Consider the following 14,598-nt stretch of genomic DNA (forward strand, 5'->3'; position numbering starts at 1 on the left):
ACTGCTTGCATTGAATCAACGTGACTAATAAACACACGGCTACAACAATGTATGGTTTATCTGAGTTCTTATTATATATTTCCTTATAATACAGTACATAATAATGCAGTGCCTTTATCTCTGCTTAGAATACTACGAATACTATGCGTGCCTTATTCTTTGTAAAAAGCCACATCATCTCACAGAAGGATTTATTTCAAACACTCGACTGACGTTATGAAATGAGTTTGGAGTAAAACATGTTATTAAATATGGTATTTTCACGTGCCTTCCATGTAGTAGCATTTCACAGAGCCGTAATTCACCGAGAAGCTACGCAAATAGCTGTCATTATCGCGAACGATAGAGCAGAGTGGTAAAAGGCAGAGGATTTTTTTTCCACACACATGAATTTATTTGGAATGCCAAAAAAACACATTTTCCGAACATATCGTTTGTCAAGCCATGTTATTTTTAACTTGCCTCAGGAAATAAAAGACGACTCCGAACCATCAACTAGGAGCAGTCGTGCAATACCAGGTCTATCAAAAAAAAAAAAAAAAAAAAAAAAAGCCAGTAAATCACCCGCAGAAATTTCAACACCCATCGGTGCTCTTCTGGAATTGCGCCTTCGTGCTAATTTGTGAAGTAAATCTTGCAGACTTGAACTTAAGTTTGTGACAAAATGTTGTGACAAATTTAACATACTTAATGGGATAGTTCACCCAAAAATGAAAATTCTGTGATCATTTACTCACCCACAAGCACAAATGATGACATTTTGAAGAATGATGTAACCAAGAATGTTGACCATAGCTTTTGACTTCCATATTATAGCTTTTTCCACACTATGGAAGTCAATGGCTACCGCACAGCTAACAATTTTTCGTTACCATAATGTTAGGTTTTGGTTAGCCAAGAAATTTGTCTGAACATTCCCAGAATGTTAGTTTTTGGTTTGTAGAACCTTTCCAGAACGTTAGGGTTTTTTTTTTAGAACATTATTCTAATGTTTCCAGAATGTTAGTTTTTGGTTTCCAGAACTGCATTTTGTTAAGGGTTGTTTTTGGTTAGCCAGGAACGTTTCTGAACAGAAATAGAATGTTAGTTTTTTGTTTTTATAACGTTAATTTAACATTATTTTAACTTTCCCTTAATGTTATTATAATGTTTCCCATGCTCCAACATGATCACTCCCCAGTACATTAGTAATTATCCAGCAAAATCACAACCTAGTGTAGAATAAGTGATCTGTATGGATGCCTAATCAGTATTATTAAAACCATATCTTGTTTTTATCTATTGTTTCATTAATAAAAATAATCTGAGCACATCAACCATCAAAAGAAAAAGGGGGAAAAGGAAGTGAGTGTGGCCAAGTATGGTGACCCATACTCAGGGAGCAATTCCACATTTGTCGAGGGATATGCAAGATCAGTGTTGGCGCCCGCCTGTATTCTAGTTGTTTATACTTGCTTTGTGAACTTGATATTTTATTACTACAGTCATGACCCACTGTTTGTTTGTTTCTCTTCATTTTAACCAAATTTGCTTTTATTGTATGGCCTTTTGTTTTATGGTCCATAAACACCATCTTTATTTAATGGTCAAAAGTTATTGTATCATTTCTATGTGTGAAAACAATTCTTTGTTTTCAACAACCTATAATTTTCTTGAATTTCAAGGTCACTGCTAAGTCCTATTTGAAGTTATCCTCACAGGAGTAGAAAGGAGATTTTTAAGCACATTTCATTAATTAATTCTAAAACACAGTATAGAAAAACTTAAATGAGATATTTGAAAAATAACTCTGATCACCCGGTGCTAATTTCATGACAAAAACGTACCTGTGGGAATGTTTTCACAAAACACAAATTCTTACCGGCATGTATGTTTCGTGACATATTCGATGTGAAATGTCCACTGGGTGGCTAAAGGAGTGTTTCTTCGGCTGCCTCCGCACTGCATGCCAATGACCATCCTGCAGGTACATTAGGCCCAGGTTGAAACAGCTGCACGAGGGTAGGCACACGGTGACCGATGGGTGACTAAGTTCGCGGCACAGTCCCTCAGTCTGGTGATGTGTATACCATGGGAGTCCAGGAAGCAGACGGAGGCTATAAAAGATATCCTGCCCCGGTGTGAATCCACCAAGCCGCGGCGGCCAGGCCTTCGTTTGCTCATAGCCGAGGGTGCCCCCCGGCGGCCTCTACACCCACTTCACCCCTGCCACCACTGAAGCAATTTTCTCTATCTCTGGGTATTTTAACCCCAGGCTCAAGTCCTGAGCGACGTTCTGCCTCCTCAGACTCGGACTCGGAGCATGCATCTGCCACCACTGCAGGATTGGGAATGGAAGGTAATTCCTGCCGGTTTGACTCAGCTACACAATTCAGTTCGCAATGTGTCCGCCCAAGTACAGGGGTGTCCTGTTCACATGGCCCTGTCTCCCCGCGTCTTTACCAAACTGGCGAAGGGTGCCCTCGCCCCACTCTGGGAGCAGGGCATCCACATCCTCAATCTCGATGACTGGCTGATAATAGCTCACTCGCGAGATCTGTTGTGCAAGCACAGGGACTTGGAACTCTGGCACCTCAGCCATCTGGAGCTTTGGATCAACTGGGAAAAGAGCAAGCTCTCCCCCTGTGCAGAGCAGATGCCACGGCATGTGATTATCAACACAGATGCCTCCGAGACGGGCTGGTTGCTGTATTCAACGGGCAGGCAGCCTCGGGCTCCTGGACAGGACCTCGACTGCAGTGGCACATCAATTGCCTCTAGTTCCTGGCAGTGTTTCTCGCCCTTCGCCGGTGTCAACCGATGCTGCAGGGGAAACAACATAGCGATGGTCGCTTACATCAATCGCCAAGGCGGATTGTGTTCTCGTCACATGTCGCAACTTGCCCGCCATTTCCTCCTTTAGAGTCAGACATGGCTCAAATCGCTGCGTGCCGTTCATATTCCGAGAGAGCTGAATCGTGCAGCCGATGCACTCTCACGACAGCTCACCCTCCCCGGAGAATGGAGACTCTATCCCCAGGCGGTCCAGCTCATTTGGAGTCGATTCCGGAAAGCTCAGGTAGACCTGTTCGCTTCTCCAAAATCTTCCCACTGCCAGCTGTTTTACTCCCTGACTGAGGCTCCCCTCAGCACGGACGCGCTGGCACACAGCTGAAATACAACTTCAAAGAAATCCCTTTGAGATGCTTAATTCAGTTGAGCTGAAATACCTGTCGCTTAAGACTTCGCTACTGATTGCGCTCACTTCCATCAAGAGGGTGGGGGACCTGCATGCATTCTCAGTCAACGAATCATGCCTTGAGTTTGTCCTTTGCGGGAGAATGGCTCGGTGTTGGCTTGTTGCACCATTCCATTACGGATCCGTGTGCTTTTTCACAGTGGTTCCCCATGGTGAACTCTGGGACCTCCGTGCACTCCAGTTCGAACTAGGCGGAGTAGTTTGCTACTGTGCTGGTAAGTGGTTTCCTTCACCCCCTCCAGACGTGGCATTATGTCTCAGTAGCCTTGTCCACATTTTTACTCAAAAAAATAATAATAACATAAATAAAGTTTTCTAATCCACATGACTTGCATCCTGTCGTTGTGCTCTGCCCCCCAACGATTCACTTCAAAAAATCTGGCACTCCTGGTAGGCCCCCTTTTAGTTTGGCTCTTAGGGCATTGGGCAGGTTATGTATTCAGTCCATTTGTTCTGACACGCTTGCTTGTGAGAACTTGTCCTCAGTTACACAGTCCTCAGTCCTCATTTGTCCTTAGTAACACAGTTGAGGCTTGTAGCGTTTTCCAGAGGGACCCCATGACGTCATGACTGAGGGGGAATGTCTAGGTTACTCTCGTAACCCTTGTTCCCTAAAGGAGGGAACGGAGACGTTACGTCCCTCGTGTCACAATCCTGGACTACACTGAAATGCTGGGATGCTTCTCGGCTCCTCAGCACAAACCTGAATGAGTGGATGCACGCCGCCATCTTATATACCCGTATGTACGGGGGAGTGGCTTGGTATTCAAATTCCACTCGCCAATGGCCTTTTCCTCTTAAGCTCAGAGGTAATTGGGCTCCCAAGTAAGACCCCATGAGCTATATATGAAAGAAATAAATAGGCTTATATGCGAAATATATTTTTCTAAATAAAAAATGAATTAACAAAACAAAAAAAAAAAATCGTGAAACACGAAGGCACAAAGGCACACTGATGGAAACCTGGCTACTGATATGCCAACGTGATCTCATGATAATTCGTATGTATTTTACGTAAAATGACAAAAATGTATATTTACTTACGTTTTTACAGCCAATAAAACGTACAATACTGACGTATTTTCAGCATCTAAACGTACAAATACTTACGTATTTTTAGCATTTAAACGTACAAAACTGACGTATTGAGGACACCTAAAACATATGAATATTGAAATCGCTGCATTAATTTCATTATTATTGTTGTTTTTAGTTGTCATACCAATGGCCTTATGTTTTCAGTTGCACTTTTAAATACTTAAATAGTTTATTTAATATGAAATTATAACATTTCATTCCGTTCTGTGTGATTTCTGCTGCCAGTTCGTTTCCAAGGATAGGTATACATAATGTTAAACAAGACCCTTTAAAATAAATAACATTTCTGCAATCGTTGTAATATTTACCTAGTTTGCTGTGGTGGGACACAAAAGACGTTTTCTCCGACATGCTGTGACTAAAAATAGAACCATAAAATACACCGAACACGCATCATAATTACAAAATGAAACAATTTTATTCGTGCGCTATAATCCAGATCTTCAGAATCTATACGAGTGCGAGGAACAGACCCAAAATCAAGACTTTATCCGGCGACCTTCATCTCCATCCGAGCAGTGAGTCCAGTAACAACAGCAAATAAACCCGCGCTGAAGTGCATTTTACAAATTCAAATACTGCCGCATCAAGAACCGACAGGTTTTACGGCAGGAAAATCGAACGCTCATTGGCTGTCGCCTGCATTCGTCACAGATTGCGACATGCTGTGTTTCTGGTGGGAAGTGTTTGAAAGATGCGCGGGCGCCTTCTTCACGGAGTGGATCAGGATAATAATTTGGATGATATTTTCACTGATTAACTATTTAAATTTTGCTCTGCACCTCAAACAAACCAACTGTATTCCGCCAGAGAGGACTGCGGCTGCAACGCATTGTCATTTGGATTACTTTTGGTACTGCTGTACGTTTTTGCAATAAATGAATGTGATTGCACTTTTGTGTCTGCCATGTTTTTGTACAGAGAGAGTTATGATTAACGTTAGGTTAGAGGTAGGAGTGGGATTAGTGACTATAAAAATATTTTAATGCTGTATTGTTACTAAAATTGTAATTTCCTTGCATATTTTGGCCAGTTACATTTTATATCTTTTATATTCGCAATAAAATGGGTATGTTTAGGTTTGGGGGTAGGTTAAGAGGGCTAAAAATCTAAATCGCTTATTAGTAAAATAACAAAAAGGCATTGATACGAATGAAATAAAAGATACGTAAATATTTTACGTTTTTTAACTAAAATTACGTAGCGATTTGTACGTTTTAAACGTTTAAAATTGTACGTTTTAGCATCAATAAAAACGTACAAAAATGTACGTTTTGTGCCTCCAAACGTTACGCGTAAATACCTACGTATGAACAATGAGACCAGGCTGGCTAATTTGACACCAGTTTCTTATCACATTTAAATTGGTTGTCATAGTAACAACACTAATTTGTGGAGATTCAACACATTGTGAGTTCCAGAAATCTGAATGCTTTATTTCTAAACTGACTGCTAACTGCTAAGATAAAAATTTGCACAATTTATTATCTGTAATACCATTGTGTAGCCACTAGATGCGTGTATAGCCCTATGTAACAATCTCTAGTAGCCAAGAAATTTTCAGCACACATACATTAATTTTATTACATTTGCGTTTAGATACATTAGATATTATCAGTGGCTACTTTTTGTCTTTTTCTGTTTTTTGTTTAATTGTTTTGTTGTTGTTAATGTTTAAAACATTGATTTGCACGTATTGCATTATTATTTTAGTCAAACTAATAAAAAACTTTTGTTACCCCAAACAAATCTAAAAATATACAAGAAATATAAAAGCCTGATCAGTGGCATAAAAAGTAATCAGAATGTAGCTACTTCTTTTGCTATACTCATTGATTTGTGAACTAAATAACGCGACGCTCTGCCCTCTATGAGTACAGTATGACGCTGTTCAAAATAAATGTTTACTGGAAAAAAAAATGTACTGGAATACATGCCAGTTTCTGTACTATGGTGCCTTTTATTATGCATATTGGCAGTAACGTGACAACACTACAAAAGACGGCTTTTAGGATGCTTTTCTAGTGGCGTACAGCTGTAAAGCGAATATCTAGTGTTTTTTAGACTCAACGACCCGAGTTCGCGTCCGCCTATTGGCGAAATCGGCCTTTTGCTTTTTCACATCTCATTTTACATCGGAAAGGCATTTGTTTTCAATAAAAATAAAAATGAAGGAAATAATCGAAAAGTTTGAACAAAGTATCGGGTAGGCTTAGGTGTATCTGAGCAGCAGATACGCTCAGATGCTTTGATTACTTCGCTGTGTTACAGGAGTGCAGCAGGCGCGAATATTCCCTAAACACATCCAGTATAGACAATGATGCGATCAGGACCGTGGCGCCTGCTTCCTTTGACATATGTTTGATGATTGCGCCTGATGCGCCCGCGCCCGCTCCCGCTCCGTCCACTCCTCCACCCCTGATGCTGCCTGTTCATACGCGTGAGCATAGAGCTTAATCTATTAGCGCATTCGTCATGTGGAATGGATTTGACTGATGGCGCTCTAAAAAGTGCGCAGACATATTCGCCGAATTAGAGACGGTAAAAGTGGGTGGGTCCGATATCATTGGTCTGCAAAAGTGGGTGGGTCCTGTCCCACCCGCTTTCAATGGTTCCGACGCCCATGCTTTTAAGTGCTGTTAGAAGTGAATGAACTGATTCAGCATCTTGACACTTCCGTAAGTATGCTTTAAATTCGACAAAGCGGTTAAATAAAATGATGGATTGATGTCGTGAATTAGCGAATTTTACTATACCAATATTTTTATCTGGGAATATTATATATGTATATATATTGCCAAAGCACTGATAGAGCCCATTGATCAAATGGTGCAGTTTGGCGCTCTAAATGCAAACTTTGTATGCAACAATCAGGCGACAATTGACAGCGCTCTGACCCAATGGCATACAAGCATCGTCCAATTGACAATAGCCTAGCCCAATGATGTTAGGGGATCCAGTGGAGGCAGCAATCATATTTCAGGCTGACCGTGCCACTCTTTATCTCAAGCCTGCTAAAATGTAGTGCCAGTACGTGCGCTCATTGGCGCCGCTCCAGTTGGTCGACCGCCTAGTTCGCCTATGCCTAGAAACGGTACTGAATCTGGCACTTACTGTTTTAAGTCTGTGACAAAAAGTTCAAGTTGCGACAAATTCAATATACTTAATGGGATAGTTCACTCAAAAATGAAAATTCTGTGATTATTTATTCAGCCACAAGCACAAAAGCTTACATTTTGAAGGATGATGTAACCAAGAAAGTAGACTATAGCTTTTGACTTCCATAGTGTAGTTTTTGGAAGTCATTGGCTACCGCCCAGCTCAGTAGTCACTGTGGTGACAGTGGGCAGGAAGAATGATTTTGCAATGGTGCAACTAGCGCAGACAACTGAAAATAAAATTACTAAATAAAAATACATTTACTAAACTTATTAAAAATAATAAAATCTTTAACTACTGAACAACTAAATAAAGTTGTTTGCTGGTTTTCATTTTCCAGCAGGTCAGTTTCTTGCTCCCTTCAGTCAGGCTGCATATGACGGTGGTCAGATCATGTACCCTCTACAACACCTGTACAACCCTGTACAACCCCGCTTATGTGGAATCACCAAAGACCAGTTAACTACCTAAAAAAGGATTGTGGAGAATTACGCATTTCTATGCTTCTTTGCCTTTGAAAATGGCGCGACTACTACAGACTCCAATAAGATTGTGTTGAGAATAAAAGTGTATTTGACATGATAAGTTTATACTTGCTTTGTAAACTTTGTAAACAATTTTTATACAGTCATGACCTACTGTTTGTTTCTCTTCATTTTAACCAACATTACTTTTATTGTATGGCCTTTTGTTTAATGGTCAATAAACATCTTTGTTAAATGGTCAAAAAATATTGTATCATTTCTATGTGTGAAAACAGTCCTTTGTTTTCAACAACCTGTAATTTCCTTAATTTCAAGGTCACTGCTAAATTTCAAGGTCACTGCAAGTCCTATTTGAAGTTATCCTATAATAATAATAATAATAATAATAATATGTACACTGACCAAAATTATAAATGCAACACTTTTGTTTTTGCCCCCATTTTTGGTGAGCATCAAAGATCTAAGACATTTTCTATGTACACAAAAGGCCTGTTTCTCTCAAATTCTCTTGTAAACTCCTGTTCACAAATCTGTCTAAATCAGTGTTAGTGAGCACCGATCCAGAGCATCCCAAACATGCTCAATGGGTGACATGTCCAGTGAGTATGCTGGCCATGCAAGAACTGGGATGTTTTCAGCTTCCAGGAATTGTGTACAGATCCTTGCAATATGGGGCCGTGCATTATCATGCTGCAACATGAGGTGATGGTCGTGGATGAATGGTACAACAACGGGCCTCAGGATCTCGTCACGGTATCTCGGTGCATTCAAAATGCCATCAATAAAATGCACCTGTGTTCGTTGTCTTTAACATACGCCTGTCCATACCATCCATTGCCCATACCACCGCCACCATGGGCCACTCGATCCACAACATTAACATCAGCAAACCACTCACCCACACGACGTCATACACGCTGTCTGCCATCTGCCCTGTACACTGAAAACCGTGATTCATCCGTGAGGAGAACACCTCTACAAAGTGCCAGACGCCATCAAATGTGAGCATTTGCCCACTCAAGTTGGTTACGACAACGAACCGCAGTCAGGTCGAGACTCCGATGAGGACGACGAGCATGCAGATGAGCTTCCCTGAGACGGTTTCTGACAGTTTGTGCAGAAATTCTTTGGTTACGCAGTCCTGGGCTGGTGTGGTTACATGTGGTCTGCGGTTGTGGGGCCGGTTGGATGTACTGCCAAATTCTCTGAAACGCCTTTGGAGACGGCTTATTGTAGGGAAATGAACATTCAATTCACGGGCAACAGCTCTGGTGAACATTCCAACCTGCCAAATGCACGCAACATCTGTGGCATTGTGCTGTGTGATAAAACTGCACATTTTAGAGTGGCCTTTTATTGTGGCCAGCCTAAGGCACACCTGTGTAATAATCATGCTGTCTAATCAACATCTTGATATGCCACACCTGTGAGGTGGATGGATTATCTCGGCAAAGGAGAAGTGCTCACTGATCAGGGTTGGAACTAAACTCTGCAGGAAGGTAGATCTCCAGGAGCAGGGTTGGGCACCCCTGATTTAAACAGCTGTGGCGTTCACGTCAATTTAAAGACAAGGCAAGAGGGAAGTAGTATGATGCAACTTCTACATTTCTGAGAAAGTCAACATTATGGACTAGACAAGATAGGGCATGACCAATGAGAAACAATAATTTCTCCACAAGTTTCCTACACCCCATGAGGCCTTGCGTCAAAAGTGGGAGCATCTTCCGGTTCGAAGTAAACAAGCGGGACGTGACACTCATTCATTCAACAGTTGACAGTAGTGATCATGATTTATCAGAGTAGTCTCTGATAAATTAATTCATTAATTAAACTGTGGCATTAAATGCTAGTATGAATATCTAAATAATGTAATAGAAGAATAATATACACATATGAAGTGCATAAGGCAAATATTTAACTTTCCTGATTGGTTTGCAACTTTACAAAGCAAACAATGATTTGAAAAACACTCAGACACAGGTGGATACAAACAAATGTTTTCCATTTTTTTAGTAGGAAAGTTGCTATTGCAATTAGGGGCCTGGTTTGAATCCTGCGTTGATATTGTAGGCTATATTTTTGTATAATCCAAGCACAAAGCAGGCTAACCAGTGTGTTTTCATTAAACCAGTGTGGTTTCATCAAATTAATGAATAATAGCTATATCATTTTAATATATTGGTGCAAAATCGAATCCACGTCAGATGGGTGGGGTGCAGAAGTTACAAATTTATTCAGATGTTTTCAGAAATGCAAATGAGTAACAAAAATAAATATGACGGCATACTGTGGTTTGACACCTCTGGTGCTGGACATCCATTCCTTAAATAAATTTAGATGAGGGTGCCATGAGATCTTGACACTTGACGCATCATTTAGTACTTTTTGTTCCATAAACATCTATATATGTGTCTGAGCTAAGTTAGAGACTGCGACAGCATACAATGTCTGTGTTAAAATCACAGAAGGACTGAGTACATTATTAATCATTATTATTAATTAATAATGATGTAAAGAATAATTCATGAAATATTTTATAATCAATTCATAATGCATAACTTCTTATATGAATATGTAAATTCTTAATAATTCAAAAAGTCAACACACCATATATAAATAAGATTTTATAGATTAAATACACTAGAAGATGCTAAAGAGTGTTTCTAATGCATGTTGCTTCATGTTTTTATGTGTCAGCGACAGTGGTGCTGCTATTGGCATGGCACTAGTGGGGGTTGTGATCTTCATCATTGTGTTCATCATCTGCTGCTGCTGCCCCTGCTGCTATATCTATAAAATGTGTAGACAACCCAGACGTAAGTGTTTTAGTGTTAAAGGAAAAATTTACCAAAAACCTCAGGCTGTTCAAGATGTAGATGAGTTTGGTTCTTCATGGGAACAGATTTGATGAAATTTAGCTTTACTCAAATTGCTCACCAACAGTCGGTGCGGTCAGAATGAGAGTCATAAAAACACTCCAATTCATCAGTTAACATCTTGTGAGGCAAAAGGCTGTGTTTGTAAGAAACAAATCCATCGTTATTAAAGATTATTTTGTCCAGAAGCGAAAGTTTAAAGTCAAAATCATCTTAATGATGGATTTGTTTCAAACGCACAGTTTTACACTTCGCTAGAGGTTAATTGATTGATTGGAGTGGTGTGGATTACTTGTGGATTATTGTTTTGTGTTTAGCAGCTGTTTGGACCCTCATTCTAACGGCACCCATTCACTACAGAGGATCCATTGGTAAGCAAGTCATGTAATATAAAATTTCTCCAAATCTGCTCTGATGAAAAAACAAACCCATCTGCAAGTAAACGTTTAGCCAATTTTATTTTATTTTTTTGTGAACAGTTCCATTATTGGAGATTATATGTTATTTAGGGGGTAATAAAACTGAATTATACATTGATTTCTGTCTTGTTTATCTCTCAGCTGTCGTAGGACCACAAGTAACCACAGTCATGAATATGCAAACATTCAGCAGCAGCCTGCAATGCAGGGGATCCAGTACACACAATACCAACCAGTGCCGACTCAACCGGGTTGCGGTGGTCAGCCAATGCAGATGGGACCATATCAGGGACAGCAATATGCACCAGGACCCCCACCCTCATATCAAATGGCCCGTAAGAACACCTAGTACTACAATCATGTAGTAGTAATTTTTTTCTGCGAAAGTAACTTTTTTCCGCACCCTGTTTCCAGCGAAGCCTGAATATCCCACTAGTCAGAGTGCATATCATGGAGGCCAGGCCATGTACCCCATGCAACCACCTGCCCAGCCAGGTGTAGCTTATATGCATTCAGAGACATCGAGTCAGCCGGCCAACAACCCCGCCAAAGTGCAGCCACCAAACACCAGTTACTAAACCGCAACCGTTTGTCAAATCAGTCATTGCTGGATTGTGGAGGTTGGCGCATTTTCACGAGGCAGTAAAAATCTGCCTAATTCAGTTTAGTTTTAGTTCAGTTTTTGCTCTGTGACACACTGAAAAAATTGTTGGTTGCGCCCTACTGGCCCACCTGGACCATGTTTTTCATGACAGCCCCTGCCTGGAAGATTCCCCTGAGGATGGACCTTCTTTGTCAGGTAATGGGCACAATCTGGCACCCGCACCCTGATCTACGGAACCTCCACGTGTGGCTTCTGGACAGGACGTGGCAGACCTCTCTGGCTTTCCCCAGGATGTGATAGATACTATCACTCAGGCTAGAGCCCCTCTATGAGGCAGGCCTACGCTCTGATATGGGGTCTGTTCATTGAATGGTGTTCCTCTCACCGAGAGGACCCTCAGAAATGCTCGGTCGGAGTGGTGCTTTCCTTCCTTCAGGAAAAGTTGGAGCGGAGGCTGTCCCCCTCCACTTTGAAAGTCTACGTTGCAGCTATCGCTGCGTACCACGACGCAGTAGATTATCTGTCCCTAGGGAAGCATCACCTGATCGTCAGGTTCCTGAGAGGTGCCAGGAGGCTAAATCCGCCTCGTCCGCACCTCATCCCCTTTTGGGATCTCTCCGTGGTCCTTGTGGGCTTTCAAAGAGATCCCTTTGAGTTGACGTTATCCAACTTTTTGGGTTTGGATTATCCAAGTGAGCAGCCGGTCTGTGGATCCAATGAGGTGAGGAGAGGTCTGGAGCTATCATACGGGTGTGAACAGTAGACCAGACAATGAAGCAATGGTGGCACTGAAAGGGTGTTAAGCCGGTGGTGTCTTGGCGGAGGGAATTCTGTGCATCCCACGGGAGGAACCTGCTCCAGCTGTGGTGATCGTCCTGGCAGTATGACCGGAGGTCATAGCTCTTGGAATTTTCCTCTCAGTCTGGCCGTTTGTCTGTGGATGATAACCAGATGACAGACTAACAGATACACCAAATAATTTGATCAAGTTAGGAGGTCCTTGACGAAGTCCACTCCTATGTGGGGACTTTTATTAGTCCAGGAATGCTCATTTCCGTTATTCTATTTTATCCATTAACCGACAAGATTAAATTAAATTTGAATTGATAAGTGGCTGTGACCCATTAAAAATACTTAAATTTGTTTTCCATGGATTAATTTTATACACGCAAAAAGTATCATAAACAACAGAATGTGAGGACTCACATGTTATAAAACATTATAAAGCTTTATATAAAAGAAATAAATATGCATATATGCAAAATATATTTTTCTATATAAAAAATGAATTAACAAAACGAAAGAAAAAACTTTGAAACAATTAACACCCTAAATGCAGAATTTCGTTTCATTTTTCTGATGCGCTCTTGAGAAAGCGGCATCCTGTTCAATAAAGGCACACTGTTCGTTTTTATTGTGAATGTACACAAATAAAAGTAAAATACATGTTTAGAATAGTTTTGAATAATGTCTTACTCTTATATGACCACAAACGAATAAATAGGCTATTGTAAGTTGTTTCTACTTTTATAAGGAAAAAAAAATCAAGTGATGGCACCTCACATGTCGCGCCTAAAAAAATCCATCTTGGCTGAGCTTTCAATGTTGTTACGGGAAAGGATGAAGCTAATTGGTTGGTTCTTGTCACATGACCCGCCGTGCGCTTGCTGCATTCTGAAAAGTTGAGATGTTTTCATCTGGATGCGGGGCGGACGCCATATGTGAACGGCCCCCAACTCGACAATGCAGCTTCGTTGTCATAATAAAGTACAGTGAGCCAAACATATTGGAAAAAAAACACAAAACAAAAAAAACATGGTATTTTATTTCTCCTACTCAGAACACAACAAGCATAAAAATATAAGAACATAGCCTACTATAACAAGCCAAAACGAATTAATTTAAAATGTTGTACATTCCAAAATCCACGTAAAATAAGGTCTTCAGAACAAAATGAATACATTTTATCTTGCAACGTAGCCTACTAAAGGAACATCAAACTAAGACATCTATGTTTGAGAGGTAACGTGTCAATTTAATAATATAAATATGATTTATGCGCTTTTGAACTGGGAAATGGTGCTTTGAGCAACACGAAGTCATGTGACAACATAATTATTTGGCCTAAAACCTCTTTTCGCGACAAAGAAAAAAAAAGAACAAAAATATAGAATTTTTGCGCTAAAGTTAAACGGAAAAAAATGTGTCGACACATGAGAAATTTTATGTATAAATGGCATTTCCGTCAGCTATATCGGTAACATTTTTGAAGCGCTAAATATACATATATATATTTTTTACAAAAAAATCTTTGGATGGAAACGCTATTGATATGCATGGCTCTTGCATCATCATCTGCCCCTTTCCTGGACTTTATTTTTGGAATTGAACCGCGAAAATGAAACAAATCTATCCTTAAGGCGCAGAAAGGGGGAAAATGACGATGAGAAGAGACAAGCACAAGGTAATTTTTAATAACATAATTTTTAAATGGTAAGACATTGACGTTAAAGACCTAAACTGATCTTTATTGACGATAGGTATTAACTATTAAATATGAAATATTTAATATCTTTAAATCGCCCGGTTTTACAGAGTAGGCTTAAGCTATTGTCTCAGTCTAAAATGCATTATTGAGCTGTTTTAACTTGAATCATCTTGCACTGGCACATCTATGTGCAAAATGTGTTGCTGGATTGTGATGGCAATACTCCACTAT

General features: G+C 40.3%; 1 protein-coding gene across 1 annotated transcript; it reads left to right on the top strand.

Moving 5' to 3' along the window:
• Window positions 1–2,966: 2,966 nt before the first annotated feature.
• LOC127153395 (protein shisa-5-like) lies at window positions 2,967–11,853 on the top strand. The gene is given in 5 exon segments (XM_051094453.1): window positions 2,967–3,058; window positions 10,678–10,796; window positions 11,417–11,463; window positions 11,466–11,610; window positions 11,690–11,853. Coding segments are annotated over 5 exon segments (567 nt in total).
• Window positions 11,854–14,598: the final 2,745 nt, after the last annotated feature.

Source organism: Labeo rohita, chromosome 22 (genome assembly GCF_022985175.1).
Source record: "Labeo rohita strain BAU-BD-2019 chromosome 22, IGBB_LRoh.1.0, whole genome shotgun sequence".
In the NCBI taxonomy this organism is placed as follows: Eukaryota; Metazoa; Chordata; class Actinopteri; order Cypriniformes; family Cyprinidae; genus Labeo; species Labeo rohita.